This window comes from Brassica rapa, chromosome A03 (assembly GCF_000309985.2).
Source record: "Brassica rapa cultivar Chiifu-401-42 chromosome A03, CAAS_Brap_v3.01, whole genome shotgun sequence".
Lineage (NCBI taxonomy): Eukaryota > Viridiplantae > Streptophyta > Magnoliopsida > Brassicales > Brassicaceae > Brassica > Brassica rapa.
In genome coordinates, this window is record NC_024797.2 from 1,476,618 (window position 1) to 1,492,611 (window position 15,994).

The 15,994-nt window shown below is 37.0% G+C and overlaps 5 protein-coding genes, 2 non-coding genes and 3 pseudogenes across 10 annotated transcripts; 2 read left to right on the forward strand and 8 right to left on the reverse strand.

Annotated features, from left to right (window-relative positions):
* Nucleotides 1-69: 69 nt before the first annotated feature.
* On the reverse strand, nt 70-2,340 carry LOC103855762 (probable serine/threonine-protein kinase DDB_G0291350). Its single transcript, XM_009132792.3, has 6 exons — nt 2,001-2,340; nt 1,461-1,603; nt 1,224-1,367; nt 856-1,041; nt 632-756; nt 70-536 (listed from the first exon to the last, which is right to left on the reverse strand). Exons 1-6 carry the CDS (start codon nt 2,206-2,208, stop codon nt 305-307), a joined length of 1,038 nt encoding a protein of 345 aa, XP_009131040.1. The 5' UTR covers nt 2,209-2,340; the 3' UTR covers nt 70-304.
* A 176-nt stretch (nt 2,341-2,516) lies between these two features.
* LOC103855763 (agmatine deiminase) lies at nt 2,517-5,470 on the reverse strand. Of its 2 annotated transcripts, XM_033286639.1 has the most exons (10): nt 5,241-5,445; nt 4,513-4,741; nt 4,317-4,430; nt 4,149-4,238; nt 3,979-4,063; nt 3,853-3,908; nt 3,702-3,780; nt 3,478-3,612; nt 2,858-3,252; nt 2,517-2,786 (listed from the first exon to the last, which is right to left on the reverse strand). In XM_033286639.1, the coding sequence occupies exons 3-10, from the start codon at nt 4,353-4,355 to the stop codon at nt 2,676-2,678; spliced, it is 990 nt and encodes a 329-aa protein (XP_033142530.1). In that variant the 5' UTR covers nt 4,356-4,430; nt 4,513-4,741; nt 5,241-5,445; the 3' UTR covers nt 2,517-2,675. The 2 variants fall into 2 exon arrangements, with proteins under 2 accessions (XP_033142530.1, XP_009131041.1); XM_009132793.3 differs by lacking the exon at nt 4,513-4,741 and having other exon boundaries at nt 5,241-5,470.
* A 292-nt stretch (nt 5,471-5,762) lies between these two features.
* Nucleotides 5,763-7,582, reverse strand: LOC103855764 (H/ACA ribonucleoprotein complex subunit 2-like protein). The gene is made up of 4 exons (XM_009132794.3): nt 7,360-7,582; nt 7,220-7,289; nt 6,157-6,262; nt 5,763-6,060 (listed from the first exon to the last, which is right to left on the reverse strand). Exons 1-4 carry the CDS (start codon nt 7,487-7,489, stop codon nt 5,899-5,901), a joined length of 468 nt encoding a protein of 155 aa, XP_009131042.1. The 5' UTR covers nt 7,490-7,582; the 3' UTR covers nt 5,763-5,898.
* On the reverse strand, nt 6,364-6,480 carry LOC117133235. The gene has a single exon (XR_004457062.1). It is a non-coding gene; the product is annotated as a small nucleolar RNA snoR100 (small nucleolar RNA).
* On the reverse strand, nt 6,563-6,673 carry LOC117133238 (annotated as a pseudogene).
* On the reverse strand, nt 6,827-6,931 carry LOC117133237 (annotated as a pseudogene).
* Nucleotides 7,032-7,137, reverse strand: LOC117133236 (annotated as a pseudogene).
* Nucleotides 7,583-9,872: 2,290 nt separating the features above from the next.
* Nucleotides 9,873-11,128, forward strand: LOC103855765 (protein Dr1 homolog). Of its 3 annotated transcripts, none has more exons than XM_009132796.3 (5): nt 9,873-10,042; nt 10,114-10,179; nt 10,315-10,392; nt 10,478-10,641; nt 10,741-11,128. In XM_009132796.3, the coding sequence occupies exons 2-5, from the start codon at nt 10,125-10,127 to the stop codon at nt 10,903-10,905; spliced, it is 462 nt and encodes a 153-aa protein (XP_009131044.1). In that variant the 5' UTR covers nt 9,873-10,042; nt 10,114-10,124; the 3' UTR covers nt 10,906-11,128. The 3 variants fall into 3 exon arrangements, with proteins under 3 accessions (XP_009131044.1, XP_009131045.1, XP_009131048.1); XM_009132797.3 differs by having other exon boundaries at nt 9,953-10,006; XM_009132800.3 differs by having other exon boundaries at nt 9,994-10,229.
* Nucleotides 11,129-11,316: 188 nt separating this feature from the next.
* TRNAA-AGC lies at nt 11,317-11,389 on the reverse strand. Its single transcript has one exon. It is a non-coding gene; the product is annotated as a tRNA-Ala (tRNA).
* LOC103855766 lies at nt 11,373-15,369 on the forward strand. The gene is made up of 3 exons (XM_009132801.3): nt 11,373-13,559; nt 13,739-13,869; nt 14,224-15,369. The coding sequence occupies exons 1-3, from the start codon at nt 13,278-13,280 to the stop codon at nt 15,017-15,019; spliced, it is 1,209 nt and encodes a 402-aa protein (XP_009131049.1). The 5' UTR covers nt 11,373-13,277; the 3' UTR covers nt 15,020-15,369.
* Nucleotides 15,370-15,994: the final 625 nt, after the last annotated feature.

A 15,994-nucleotide genomic window follows, 5' to 3' on the forward strand; every position in this document is an offset into this window, starting at 1 on the left:
AGCTCTAGTTGTTGACAACAAAAGATCACATCTATTCTTTTTGCTGATTTGTGAAATTTATTGATGAGATGTTCTCAAGTAAAATTTATTGATTCCCACCGAAAAAAACAAGAAAATAAAAAGAATCCTAATTGTTCAAAATATATTACCAAGAGCGCAACATAACCATGACTGTCAAAGTATGCATCTAATATGAGAATTTTTTCAAAATAGCTAAACATATAAAAAACAAGACAAGGCAATGTATAGAAACTCTTTTCTGTTCTTTTCTTAAACCTCTTTAGAAAACCACCAGAATTACGAATCATTTGGTGAATTTTGCGATCAGTTTGTCAACGTGGATGATGATAGCGTCAATGCTTGGTCGAACCGCAGGCTGCGGTTGGAGCATCCAAGTCACAAACTGGTGAAGAGCTTCAGGATAAGAAGAAGCCTTTGGTCCTGCGTTTGGCCATTTTACCTGAGCGTTCACGATTGCAAGCTGAAGACTTCCACCAGATTCTCCAAGTGCATATTCAAATGGAGACACACCATACCTGCCCACAAAAAAAAAAACTCTCTTTAAGAATTAACTAAGGACATGACTTGTTTAATCTTATAAAAAATCTTATAAGGATGATAAATGTGTTACATTATTGCGTAAAGTGTGCAGCCTAGTGACCAGATATCAGTTCTCTCATCGATATCTGCATGGCTTGGACAATCCCAGAGCTCAGGAGCTCGAAAAGGTGCTGAACAATGTTCAGATGTCCACTCCTATAAAAGTCGAAGATCATCATAACAAGTTCAAAGATCAATCAGAAATGGAATATATATAAAGTATGGAGTAGTAGCAAGGGATGGATAGATAAGGACCTGTAACTGTAAGGCCTCTTGACGGGAGCGGATTTGCTTGCGTGAAGGACGAGCACTCCCAAAGTCCATCAAAATCGCAAGAGGAGGCTGTCCTTTTCTACGTGTCAAAAGCACGTTTCCAGGTTTGACATCATTGTGTGCATACGGTGGGTCCAGAGAGTGCATGTGCTTGAGTCCATCACAAAGCTGCAGTTGAATAACTTTTCAGCAATCAAAACACTTGCAACTCAGGACTAATCATACAATAAATCACAAGGGTAAACTATTAATCACATAACTTTTAATAAGAAAAAAATTTGCATAAAACCAAAGTTTTTTCTCTGTCAAGGAGAAAACCAAAGATGGATTTAAAAGAGAGTTTGATATACCTGACGAAATATATGCAAAACATCAGTTGTTGAGAATGTTTCCTTCTTAGCTTTCATGGAAGTGGAATTATCCAGCAAGGTCCCGTCGAGATGAACAGGAAACAGCAAGAAGGCCTCGTGTTTCCAACCTCCCTCTTGACCGTCCTAATCAGATCAAAAGCAACACACTTTCTAAACCAGACTCTACATTAGCAAAAAAATATTAAAAAAAAAAAAATCAGCCATTGAAAGTTCTACCTTAACAGAAATAATGGCATGGTCAAGGAGAGGAAGCAAATTAGGATGGTTGAACAGTGACGAAACACGAATCTCCTCCCGCACCAGTTCCAGTTGCTCCTTGTTCTGAATCAGAATTTTCTTCATAGCATACGTTCCATCAGCTACAATAAATGAAGTTAACAGAACCAAGGCAAGCTCAATTAGTCAAGTTCTAGTACCCAATGTAACAATGAGAAACAGAGCTCAGATACATAGCTGATCATCAAACAGCTGTAAATTATCAAAACTGATTGACTCACAAAGTCAAACTATACTAAAATGGATTCACTGTAATCACACTATGTCTTTGCCTAGCTCGATTAATTCTTCAGAAAGAACTCACAAAACAAGATCAAGAACACCAGAATTTCAGACATAAACGACACAAAGATCGAAACTGTCTTGTCTTAAAACGAACATACGGTTCCTACATTGATTTAGTTTGATTCCTAGATCAGATTCGATGGAGATAAACGCAGATCAAGGGGGCTAAGCAAATCAGCAATTATTAATTCTAACCGGAGAGATGAGCAGGATCCTTGACTTTCTTGGCCAGACCGCCACCGGAGGAAGCATCGGCGACGATCTCTTTCACCAAATAGACGAACGCGAAGCCTCCTTCCCCGAGCTGCCTCACGATCCTGAAACGATTCTCGTTGATCCACACGTCGCCTCCTCCGTTCACGGCGTCGTAAAGCGAGTTCAATCCCGACAACGAACAGCCCATTATACTCACGACCAATCAATCACACTAACGTTGAAGGAGAAGCCTTTTCGATCTGATGAAAAATACTTCAGATCTCGAGTTTTTGCCACGTGTCTCTCTTTCTTTATTTATTCTCTGCGTGTTTAATTATATGGAAGTGAAAGAGATTTGAGTTGAAGCCTTCATGTCAGTTATACGAATAAGAGACTGACACATCATTCCGTGTTTTTATTAATTCATTAATTATATATAATTAATTTGTAATTAGAATGACAATGTCTTAACTGTTTTGCTGTTATTAATGCAAGAATTATTAATGGTCTGACCGATCAGAATTTAGAACCAATAAACATTAATTTCATTACTCAACGAGCTACAAATGTAACGATCGTACGGTTTGAATCAAATCTTTAACAACAATAAACTAACGGCCAGGATTCATTAAACCCTGGCACGACAGTATCAGCGGCGCGTGAAGAACAACACCATCAGTGGCCGTTGTCGGCGACGGAACTAGGCTCGGCCGGCTGCTGCTGCGTAATGCAATGTATGTTTCCTCCAGCTAGAACAATCTCTCTCGCGTTCTCGATCCCCACAACCTCAAAAAATCAAAACGATTAAAACTATTAACACTTTCATTATATGAATCAATGAGTTTGTTAAAACTAACCGAGTGATGAGGATACGTCTCCGAGAGGACGCGAATCGCGTCTTCATCGCGTTTTGCGTCACCGAACCGCGGCACGATTATGCCTCCGTTAGCGATGTAGAAGTTCACATAGGAAGCTGCGAGTCTCGTCCCTGCGATCCTCGGTTTAGCTTCACCACCTTCCTGAACGATCCCAAAAGCTTCTTCTTCGGTCATATAAAGCGGTCCAGGGACGTGGAGCTTAACGACTTGAATCTTCCTGCCACGAGCATCAACTGTGCTTGAGAAAACCGAAAGAGCTTCTACTGATCTTTCGTACTGAGGATCGGTTTCATCGTCTGTCCAAGAGAGTAACACGACTCCCGGTTTAGCAAAGCAGCACATGTTATCAATGTGGCCGTTTGTGTCATCATCACCTGCCAAAAATATCGAATTTAGTACTTCATAAGTTTCAATTTAATTTTAGCTATAGAGTAAAATTTCTATATCAAAGTAAGTATTTTTTTCAGAATTTCAATGCAAAATTTATTAATAATATTCTCCTTGATTTTGTAATCTATGTGCATAAACTTAAAGTGAAACAGAGGAAGTATAAGATGGCCAGTTTCTATTGGAGTTAGTAGAGTGAAGTGGAGTTTTACCGTAAAGACCACGAGGAAGCCAGATAAATGTTTGTACTCCGAGATAACACTTGAGTTCTTCCTCTATTTGCTCTTTACTCATGTGAGGGTTCCTGTTTTTGTTCAAGAGACACTCTTCCGTGGCAAGGCAAGTTCCTGAAAAAGCAGAACAAAATTTGGACAATAAACTCAGATGACCTGCCAAGTTTCTGAGGTCCAAGATTGCTAAGAAATGTATACAAAACCTTCCCCGTCGACATGGATGCTGCCTCCTTCGAGAATCATTGAGTGTTGAAACCTTGGAATGCGCTCAACAGCGAGAATCTAAAGGATATGGGAAAGAAAAAGAGCAAATCAGTATGTGTAACATGCTACTAAGAGTTAATATATAGATACCTTTTTGGAAACAAGAAGGTCATGAGTCCAATCATTGTAACATCCATCCTCAGCTCCTGCCATTGTCAAGCAGTTACTACAAATGAAAGCTAGAGAAAAGAGAAAAGTTTTCTACAAAACCCTTACCTCCCCAAGCATTGAAGTTCCAGTCAATTCCAGCGATGTTTCGTTTAAGAGAAGTGAGCTTTAATGGTTTTTTCCTTACAACAAACTGTACAATTAGAGAACGAGAAGCAACCGCAGTTCAGAACAGATGGTAGTAAGATGGGATAAAATGGAGAAGATAAAGAACTAACAGTTGGTCCAGAGTCACGGAACCAAGAATCATTCATGCTCATCTCAACAACTCTGATATCCTCTGGAAGCTGCTTCCTTGCATTTTCCCACTAAAACATTCATGGAAGCCAAACTAATTAGAACAAGAGAAAAAAATTTATATACCAGTTATATGATTATAAACACACCTGAGCGGGGCTTGCACAGACTGTAACAGGTTCGAACATTGAGATAGCCTTTGCAACATCTACAAACACTCGCTGTGCAGGTAGAGCGTTGTGCCTCCAGTTATCTTGCCGTTCCTGCAGCCATTTATTTATGTCAGAATATTAAAACCAAGATCCAAATATCCACACAAAAAATGTTTCAGGTTAGACCACTAACACTGTTTGATTCATGCAATCAGAGGTCAACACAAGTCTAACATAATCTCATGGTTATATATATAGGCCCTGTTCGTTTGGAGGTCGCTAGCGTCAGCGACCAATTTCAGCGACTAAACGTTGTTCGTTTACCGGTCGCGGAGTCAGCGACTGATCGCAGCGACCAGACGCTAGCGACCCGCGATTAAAAATTTTGATCACCGAAAAATTCAGCGTTTGCGACCAAAAACCTGCGATAAAAAAAATGATATCAAATAAATATTTGGTCGCCAGCGATACTGAAACGAACAACTCAGCGACAACCGCTGCGATCAACCTCGCGATCTGCAAACGAACAACTATCAGCGACACTATGTCGCAGTCGCTGGTCGCTGACTCTGGTCGCTGACGCTGGCTACCACGAAACGAACAGGGCCATACTGTTTATTTTTCAGAACTACATAGATATTGATGTCACAGATCTCATCAGATCATAATTTAGAAGCTAAACCTTCAGAAAAACAAAAATTCATCGAAAACTCCGAAACGAACGAACAATGGTTTAAAAAAATGGAAGACAGCAAATCAAAACTAGATAAACTACGAGCAGGATACATATGAAAAAGCACAAATTGAAACGAAGGTTGCGTGTGGAAGCTTGAAAAATCGAAATTCAGTTTTAAGGGAACCGCCGTCGATGAACGAATATTCTCTAAACGAAAAAGAGAGAAGAGAGAGAAAGAGAATTACAGGCCAACCGATCCAAGTTTGAGCATGAGGCTCCCACTCCGCCGGCATGTAGAAGCCGTGTTCCGCCGGCGGCGATTCTCGTGACTCCTCCATTCCCCCCAGGTAATCTCTGTGTGAGTGATGGAGAGAACGCGGAAAGTCAAATATTTTAACTGCTAGTACTTGTTTAGTTATTTTCAAGGTTTTTATTACAAGACAGACCCACGTTGTTACGTTTTTCTTACAACTGGACCCCATTACTTTACTGTACAACTCTTAACATTCCCAATACCTGACCCCACCTCTAGAGTCGTGAAAGGAATCAGAATCTAGAACTTTACTTGGTGGTGGGCCTGGTGGTAGCTACCAACCAGAAACAGAATCTCGACCAAGTTGCGAACCACGACAAAAGTTGTTGGGATATTTTTATTCTTACTTAACATTTTAAGCTGTTCTGTAATTACCGTATTTTTCATGTCTTTCAGTTTTTTAATTGAAATTTACGTTCTGTTAATTACAGTCGACACAAATTAGAAACAACGATGGCGTCAACAAAATTGAATAAATGTAAAAAGCATTTTTCCAAGGCCTTCAATTCTAATCATATTCATTAACCAACAAAACCACTAGGAGACGACAGAAACACATGTTAAGTGTGTTCTTTGATTCTAGTTTCTAATCAGATTACATCAGAGGCAAGCTCTTTAACATCGTCAGCGACTTGTTCGTAGTCTGTCTTTAGCTTTTCAAGATCTTCTGCGCTTAGCTCTCCTTTAGCCGGTTTAAGCATGACAAGTACACAACACGTTGGTCGTTTTGTCGAACCGGCTTGCGCAAGATCCTGAGTTACACAAAACAAACATTTGACTGTCTTAGACCCAAGAACAATCTCGATAGGACACGAGACAAGAAATTAAAAGGAAGACCATTAGCTTACCTCTTTGGAAGGAACGTAGAGGTAAGGAACACCAGCTTCTTCACACAAGATTGGAAGATGGGTAATCACATCAATCGGAGATATGTTTCCAGCAATAACACATATTCTACATAACAAAGAACACTCAATTAGAACACAAGGCAGAAGATTAAAGAGTGGCATTAAAGGAAACAAGTAATCAATTTTAATGCAAAATTTAGACAAAGAGAATGTGGGTTTAAACCAGGCCCGCAAATCAAAGAACCAGTTAGGTTCTCAAAGAGGGCACAGACATTTCAAACCCATGATTCAGTTTCCGTGGACAGTACCATGCTACATTCATTATATTTAATCCAGAGCATCGGCTTAATTGTACACGGTTCAAACATAAACATATGAAACAAACCAAAGCACAAGCAAAAACATAGGATGTGGATCTCAACCAGGCCCTCTAATCAAAGAAAAACTCATAGAGGGCAGACATATCAATCCGCAAGCAAGCTCAGTTTACGTGCACAGTACCATGCTACCTTCATCTAGTTCATCCAGAGCATCGGCTTAATTGTACACGAATTTAAATTAGAAAAAAAAACTAAAATGTGAAACTTAACTCTACGCAAACAAACAATTATATTAATGAACTCAACCACTGATGTTCAACTAATGATCTCAAGTACTAAACAAAAGACAAGAATGTGGATCTAAACCAGGCCGTCTCATCACAACATGAATCAGAGATGGCAGACATGTCGATCCGATTTTAGTTTACGTGCACAGTACCATGCTACCTTCATTCTATTAAATATCCAGAGCATCGGCTTAATTGTACACGTATAGGTGCAATTACAAATGTATTATACAGACATATGCATACTAGAGATGGTCACAAAGATATTAAATGTGGATCTAAACCAGGCCGTCTAATCATATATTAAATCAGAGATGGCAGACATGTCGATCCATAATTCAATTTTCGTGTACAGTACCATGCTACATTCATTTTATTTAATCCAGAGCATCGGCTTATTTGTACACGGAATCATTCAAGACACACAAAAACATTGCAATAAAACGTAACACTAACCCTTTTTGGCCACGTCTTATGCTCTTAACCACTTCCTTTACGCCTCTCTTCAAACATTTCTTTCCAGCAGCTGTGACAAATCAAAGAGAGGTAGTAAAACACACAGTTGGATAGTGATAATAAACATACATGATTGGTACCTTTTTGAATGAGTTTGAATGTTCTCTTCTGGAGCTTTTTGCCGGCGAGAGGTTTGGCGATCGGAGCAAGAGAGATGACCTTCTTCTTCTCCTTTTGGATCGACTTCTCTGCTTCTGTATCGCTTCCCATATTTAAGTAGCGGCTGAGTGAAAACGATGGTGAAAACAAGTAGGGTTTATGACGATAGGCGCAAAAAGGTTTTTTTTATAGAAGTGAAGAAACAAAATATAGGTAGCCCTATGTCCCATATGGGCTTATTGAGTAGGTGGGTGATTAGATTCTATGGGCCACGCAATTTGGGCCTTAATATAGTTTCGAATGTAACTTTCTTCCTTACAAATTAAAAGTCTAAAACCATTGTATGGAATTTCACCTTGGCATAATGGCATATAAGAAGCTGACTTATATATGTCTAATAGAAAAAATGGAAATACTGAACCGTTTGAATCTTGTAGAGTGGTTTTCTAACCCGAGTTTTTTTCTAATATTGTTTAGTTTCAATACTGATGATCAGTTTATCTTTCTTGAAATGATATTTGACATATGTCTCTACTAAATCTAAAAGCATGAAGATTCTTTGAGCCTATTGCCAAAAGGTGATTAGAAGTGTTTTAAGCTAGTTGAGGATAATATACAAGCAGAAAAGAAAAACACATAAGTAGTAAACATTGACATTAGGAGCTCCTCGTATGATGAGGATGGATCAAGGTGCATTGTGATTGTTAGTGGTGAAAGACATATAAGATTATTGACAAGAAAACTTATTCATTACTGGGATACAAGCTTGAATTCAAGCTATGTGCAATGTTTCGAGAGAAGAAAACGTTATCATATTAACATAAGCAGCACAGAGAAAATAACTCGAAAATTGTTTTCTCAAAAAAAAATTCTTCTGTAAAAGGATGAATTTAGGAGAATGCGTCATTTTAAATTAGTGGATTTTTGATCCACTGACAACCTACACACATGTTTATATTGATATTTGTAAAAAACAATTATCGTAAAAATGGAAACCAAATCACTAAGGAACTAGCATAAACATATATTGTATCAATGTTGAGTATTTTCAAGATTTGTTCCCATATTCATGTAAACAATGCATATTTTGGAGGCTTTACCTTCTCTAGTTGATGTTTCTTTAAAAAAAAATGAAAAATATGTAAGAGTTTGTGGAGGTATTCACGGGATGAGATATGTTATGTTATGTTTTTTTTTCAATTATTTATATAAATTAATTAATATCATGTAATTGCAGTTATGTGAACTTCTATATATTTTTGAGCTTAATTCCTTCTCAAGACAACTAGTATGGAAATTTGACTAACAGAGGCTTATTCTCTCTAGAAACAATCCTAGCATTGTTTACATTTATATCCTTATATCCATTATGGAGGTATATTTCAGATATGATGTGTCAAGCTTTGTGATCTCAAAACAATTAACCGATTTTGTCAACCTTCTAAAAAGGGTATACTTTGTTAAGCGTTTGCTTTTAAATTGTGTTTTTGAAAATTGTATATATTTTATCTTATTTCTGTAGGACTTGAGTGTAATTATTGTGCATTGATCTACAAACTTTGTTTTGAATAAGCATTAGCATAAGAGAAAATGATGTCTTATTTGGTGAAAATATGACCAAAAGCATTTTGAATGACAATGAATAAGCATTAGCATAAGAGAAAATGATGTCTTATTTGGTGAAAATATGACCAAAAGCATTTTGAATGACAATGATCTAGGTAAGTAGGTAATCTCTTATGTTGGTCTCTTTTTGATTTGCTATTAATTTGGTATGTTATTGGTAAGATCTCACAAGATTAAAAATGAAGGATATGAGTTTTAACAATATGGTAAATCACTCGTAGCAGTCTTCTCAGTTCCTAACTTTTGTGATAATTTATAGCTCAATTTTAATTTTTCCAATTTACTTTATCTCTTCTAATCCTTTAATATTTCAAATTTTTATTTTCATTTGAAATGATGATATACTCTTCTCGAGATTATAACCCATTCCCACACACACTCAAAAAATCGAGAAATTTTTTTTCCAAAAATTATCGATTGGCCGCTATTTCAATATCTTTTATTTTATTCACTTCTCTTCGCAATTTCATTAAATTAACTTGTTTTAAAGTGAAATGGAAACAAAAGTTACTTTACCAATATGAAACAAGCAATAAAGTTCATATCTACAAAAATCAATGGTTAAAAGTAATAATAGCTAGATCTTCATTGTCCCATTAACCAAGTCAAAAGCAAATGGACAACAAAAACTAATAACGTACAAATATATAAAACACAACATGAGACATGCATCTGATAACCTGTAGAACGAAGAGGAGTATATTCTGAGTACATTATGTGAATAACAAACAACAACAAAAAAAAAAAAAAAAAAAAAAAGCAAGTCAACCAACGTATAATTAGATGAAACAGTTGCCTTAAATATGTAAAATTTGATCAATAAAAAGCCCATTTCATTGGTCTTAGAACATAGTAGTTGATATAATCCTACGCGCCGTCGTTCACGCGCTTACATTTGGTTTTACCCTAATCGACTTCCGTGTGTAGAGAAGAGGCGAAAAAGAGAGATACAACTTTGTACATCCCGTCTCCGATTTCGCCGTTGTTTCCCTGATCTCCGTCGTTAGTCCGCCTCCGATTCGATCTGTGCTAAACTTAGTCAGTTTCTATCTCTTTGTTGTTCATCTTATTCGTTAATCTGATTCTGTTTTTGAATTGTGATTCCGTAGAGTTAAAAACGATGGATCCGATGGATATAGTTGGAAAATCTAAGGAAGATGCTTCGCTTCCAAAAGGTTCTTCGTCTTCTTCGATCGATCTATCCAATGATTTCGAATAAAATGATGTAAAATTAGCTCTATTAAAATCTCCAGGTTATTCAAATCCATCGAAAACTTGTTTACGATTATGATGGAATCTGTTCATGTCAGCTACGATGACTAAGATTATAAAGGAGAATGTTCGTGTTGCTAGAGATGCTCAAGATCTTCTCATCGAGTGTTGCGTTGGTAATAAGATTTGTTTCACTCTTTTGATCATCGTTTCAAACTGCCTCTCTATCTTCTAACTTTTTTGTATAAACGTTTATGGCAGAGTTTATAAACCTTATATCCTCAGAGTCTAATGAAGTCTGTAACAAGGAGAATAAACGAACTATCGCACCTGAGCATGTACTTAAAGAACTTCAGGTTCTTGGCTTTGGGGAATACGGCGAAGAAGTCTACGCTGCTTATGAGCAACATAGATACGAAACCATTGTAAGATCCATAACGCCTGTTTTTACTTTAATATCTGCTCTGAGAATATATCTAAAAGCTCTGAATTTTTTTTTTTTTTTTTTTTGCAAAATTGTTCAGCAAGATTCACAGAGGAGTGTGAAGATGAACACCGGAGCATATATGACGGAAGAGGAAGCAGCAGCGGAGCAACAGAGAATGTTCGCAGAAGCTCGAGCTAGAATGAATGGTGGTGTATCCGCTCCTCAACAATTAGATACACAACAGTCGAGTCTACAAAGCTAATCAAGAAGAAGGGAGAATCCTTTTATTTTTATTTTTAACATTATCCCTTTTTCTAGCGTTTCTCTGTAAAGTGCAATAGTTTCTTCTTAAATCACTTGTGTGATTCAGATGTAATTAGTAAGCATTTTGTCTTATGTCGTTGCATCTGTCGTGCTCAGATACAGATCCGTATTCATTATGTTTATAAGCTGATTGTTCTAAAATGATAGATTTCATTTTCAAATTGAATTTCAAGATTGACCAGGAGAATCTGATTAGAAGCTACGTAAACATAACTATATAGTATGATCAGCAAAATTTATTTCCCAAAGTGATTCTAGTTAGGCTCCACAGAGTATATATGTGAGGAGTGGTCTGTTAAGGAAGCCCGGTTAGGGTCGACTAGAAATTTGCCCTTTATAAAAAAAAAGATGGAGATGCGGGGTATCGATCCCCGTACCTCTCGCATGCTAAGCGAGCGCTCTACCATCTGAGCTACATCCCCATTGCGTATCAAGATATTAGAATAGTTTACTTGGACATAATTTGATAGAATTTCATGTGATTATAGCAGTGTCAGATCTTATTAGACTTAAAACTTCATGACGGTATCATAAAAATTTCTCTTTAACAAACGCAAACCAACGGTATATATCTCCTCTCTATCAAGAACATGCATAAACCTCCTCCAAGCTTTAGTTAAATGAGATAATGCAAACAAAAATGCACATACATATCTTCCTTTGTGGAAAGCTGTCCTCCTAAAGCTTATATCATCATGCACATAGCTCACACAATGAGACGCAATACACGATAAAAACAGACAACTTTTAAAAAGTTTTGACTCAATCTAATCAATAGAATTTCGATTTTATATGGCTTTCCGCCTTTCCCTTTGCTCATTCTTTGTAGGCAATTCATAATGACAAATAATATACAGAGTATATATGTACAAGTACAAAAAAACTACTCAACAATCATGACGATCGATAGACATGAGTCCAAACGAAAATTTCTGCAATAAAATAATAAAATTCAACATCAAATCAACTATTCTCAAAGTGTCGACACCACTCATAAGATGACAGAAATATCAATGTAAATATCGGTACCATTCAGAAGAAAACATGTATCAAGATACTAAACAAGCATCTTTTGTTATAAAATACTCCTACTATCACTATCAGTGAAAAGTTACGCAAACGATTTTTATCTTATGATATTTTTTCTAAAATTCTCCAATCTTTCAAATTTTATTTTTTTGAATTTCTTTTTAAAAATATATACTTTTGTAATTTTATATCAAACTTTGTATTTTAATTCAAAAGCAATAAATGAAGTTTTAATTAATCATATATTGTTTACAATCTCGTTTTGAAGTTTACAATATAACAAAATTCCAAACCTTTAAATTACCAATATATTAATACAAACATGGCATGTGTTCCTCGTTCTGAAGCACAGAACAATCCGTTCCCTATGATTACAAGACAACGGAACGCTTTGCTTTCCATCTCCATCACATCTATGCAAACCACAGAAACCAACCTTCATTGTTGAACATCAAAGTGAACAAATGCGAGATCCTTGAAGAAAGATTTGGAAGTTGGTGGAGGTAAATACAGCTACAGCAAACTGTTGTCATGATCACCGACAGTACACACTACACAGCTCTATGCATTCCACATCAAATTTCAAACATCTTCTCAAACCAAGCAGTTAAAGCCAGCTGAGGAGATGGACCACTCACTATCTAGGGAGGTGTTTAATCAAAACCATACCTCTCTAATATAGATCGTTGTATTTATTTAGTTCAGTAATTAAGTTTTTAAAATTCACTCTCTCCCCCCACCCCTTGGCCGACATTATACGGAACCTTTTTTGTCAAACTTACAGACTTGGCTTCTGACTTTAAAACCTGTTATTTTATCCTGTAGAGAAGCAAGGGATTTTATTATCCATAACTAGATAATTTTTAAAAACTAGATAATTTTTAAAGTATTCGAACATTTTGTATAATTATTCCTTTTTTAAAAAAAATTGTTTACTTGACTTTAAAAGTATAATGAAAATAAGAATCATCTTGTTAAAGCAATATTTTTTTTTTAAATGTCAGTACTTATTTTTTAAGTGTTTTATTTTTGAAAGCATACACTTAAAATTCTTAAAAAAATGCAATTAATATGGATCGGATTGAGTTAATTCGTCTATTATTAAAAGATCATTAAACACAATTTGGTAAAACTCCACACGCCGCGACGAGAGAGGAGGAGCACACAGAGATCTCTCCTTAATCTCCCGTCGCCTCTTCATCATCTCCTCTGTATCCTTCTCCCATCCTCACCGTTCATTCGATGTTGAATTCTGATCATCAGATCTAAGATTGATTGAGGATGTTTATGGATCGAGAGAGAAGGCTCTCTGCTCGCAATGGGACGAGGACTCCTCCTGAATACACCAACGGCAAATTTCGCGACGATAATAACGGCTTTTACGGCGGAGGATTCTTAGATCGATCGGAGAAGAGTCCTTCTCGATCGAACATCCTCCGGATCCCCTCGCCGACCTCCTCTCCTCCTCCGCCTTCCGGTTCCTCCCCGGAGCGTGGCTATATCGAGCACCGCGTGTCGAAGTTCGATACTCTCGCCGGCATTGCCATCAAATACGGCGTCGAGGTAACAGTTCTAACGATCGTTGCTTTACTCAAATGTATTTTAATTAGAGATAAGGTAGAATTTGAATTAATGACTAGTGGTAAAAAGTTTTTAATTTTATTTGCTTTTGAATCGAGGAATGAGGAAAAGGTGTATACTTTTGATTTGATGTTCTGATTTTTTTTTAAATTCTGCATCAGGTTGCAGATGTGAAGAAGATGAATGGGCTTGTTACTGATCTTCAGATGTTTGCTCTCAAGTCTCTTCAGATTCCGTTACCTGGAAGACATCCTCCTTCTCCTTGTTTATCTAATGGCTCCTTAAACCATGGGTAACTATATTCTTATTCGATATGCAAGCTAGCTTTAAGTTGCAGTCTTGGTTTCTTATTGTAGAGCAGTTTACATTTCCTATGCTCTGTTTCTTGTTTCATATTGGTTGGGTAGCTAACTTTGAGTTCCAGTCGTGGATTGTTAGCAGTTTACACTGCCTAAGCTTTGTTTCTTATCTCACATTGGTTGCTAGCTACCTTTGAGTTCGAGTCATGAATTCTTATTGCAGAGCAGTTTACATTGCCTACGCTCTGTTTCTCATCTCACATTGGTTGTGTTGGACTGAAGCTGCATATTCATTATCAATTGATCCTATCTTCATTTCTCTAATACACATGGGATCTTATTTTCAGAGAGGGATGTTCATGCCACGAACTGGAACCACCAAACCACAGCAACGGCGACGTGTTTGACTCATTCCAATCTCTGAGATTGAAATCTTCTGAAAAGAAAGTTTCTCCAGCCATGAACTCACTCCAAGGTTACTACGGGCTGAAACCAGCAAACAGAACTGTCTCTGTAGGAGGAAGCTTGGAGATGGGAAATTACAAGTCAGAAAACAACGGTGATAGTCAATACCTCAGACCTTTCCCATCCACAAACACTCCCTTGAACCACCACAGGAAATCAAGAAGCTTAGTCAATGCACTTCTCGAAGAGATCAACCAGTCACCTGATAACACTACCCATCAAGAACAGAGTTCTGATAAGTTTATAAGAGGACGTCGAAAATCTGTAGCCGATTTTTCATCCCGGACTCCAGAGCTCCTCTTGAAAGAAGAGAACAGCAGCAGCAACGGCGGGTTTTTGTCGATAGCCGGGAAAGGCTTAGCGTTGAGATCGAAAGCCTCAAGCAGAACTAATCTATCATCAGCAGAATCTGAGACTACTAGTAATTTCAATCCTGTACCAATCAACTTGATGGATGCTTCAGTCTCAGACAGCTTCAGCAGTGTAAGAAAATCGTCGAGTGCTTCCAGTCTACAAGATCCAGACGGTAGTAACGGTTCATCATCACTATCTCTATGGCCGACTTCTAAATGGAGCTTGAAGCCTGATTTGCTCACACCTGCGGCTATTACAAGCTCAATCTTTGATGGATTACCAAAGCCTTTAACAGGGAGGAGAAACAAGGCTGCTATGGACTGAGAAAAACAAGAGGTCAGTTTCTCTGTTATTTAACTGTCCCATTCATTTTTTTGGAAACTATACAAATCAAAAGCAGAAAGAAGCTATTTTAGCCTTAATGCGAGTAAATAGAAGTAAAGAGATTAGAGAAAATCTGAAAGAAGGGAGAAAGCTTGTGGTAGTGAAATGTAATGATGGTTCTTTTTTGTAAGTTATACAAATATTTGTACCATTGGGTTTCATCTTAGCGTAGTCATTTTTTTTTTCTTCTTCTAAAGATGATGAACGTTGCCCACACAATACTGAATTGTATTTTCATGCATCTATTCATACAGTATTTGTTAAATAAGAAAAAAAGGCTCTTTGGTATGTTTGATGTTGTATCCTTTTCATTCAACCGCAGAACTTGAACCACATTGAAATTGTTCGTTTATACAGAAATCACCATCTAAATGCTCTATATAGATTTTAAATATGGGAGAAGGAAAATGGGTTTAGAAATATGATCAAGTTTGAGATTTGAGGCAAAAACAAAACAAAACAAAAAGACAGCAAAGATTAGCTGATATCTGAAACTTGGGTTGGGTCCCATGATGTATTACAGTGTTATACAATTGGTGCGATGTCATTGTCACGAGGTTCACATCTAGTGATCAACGAAGAACGGAAAAACGTGGGCAGCAAATAACATATATAAAACCATACAAACGTTATTTGCGCACTAGATGATTCTTGTAATTTAATCAGTGCGATCATCATTGTTTCTGTGTATATATATATAATTTGGAGAAAACCAATTTTAAAGCTAAAGGGTTAATGATTTCACCATCACCAATACTAGTGAAGATCGATAAATTTTCACACACAAAAAAAAAGTAATATGAAGTAAGAAAGATACAGTGATCTCTCTTGCTCTTCCTGTCTCTGTCTCTAACTTCGTTGATCGTGTTTCCTGTATTTATATTACCACTAACTATCTATAGCTTAGAAAAAGAA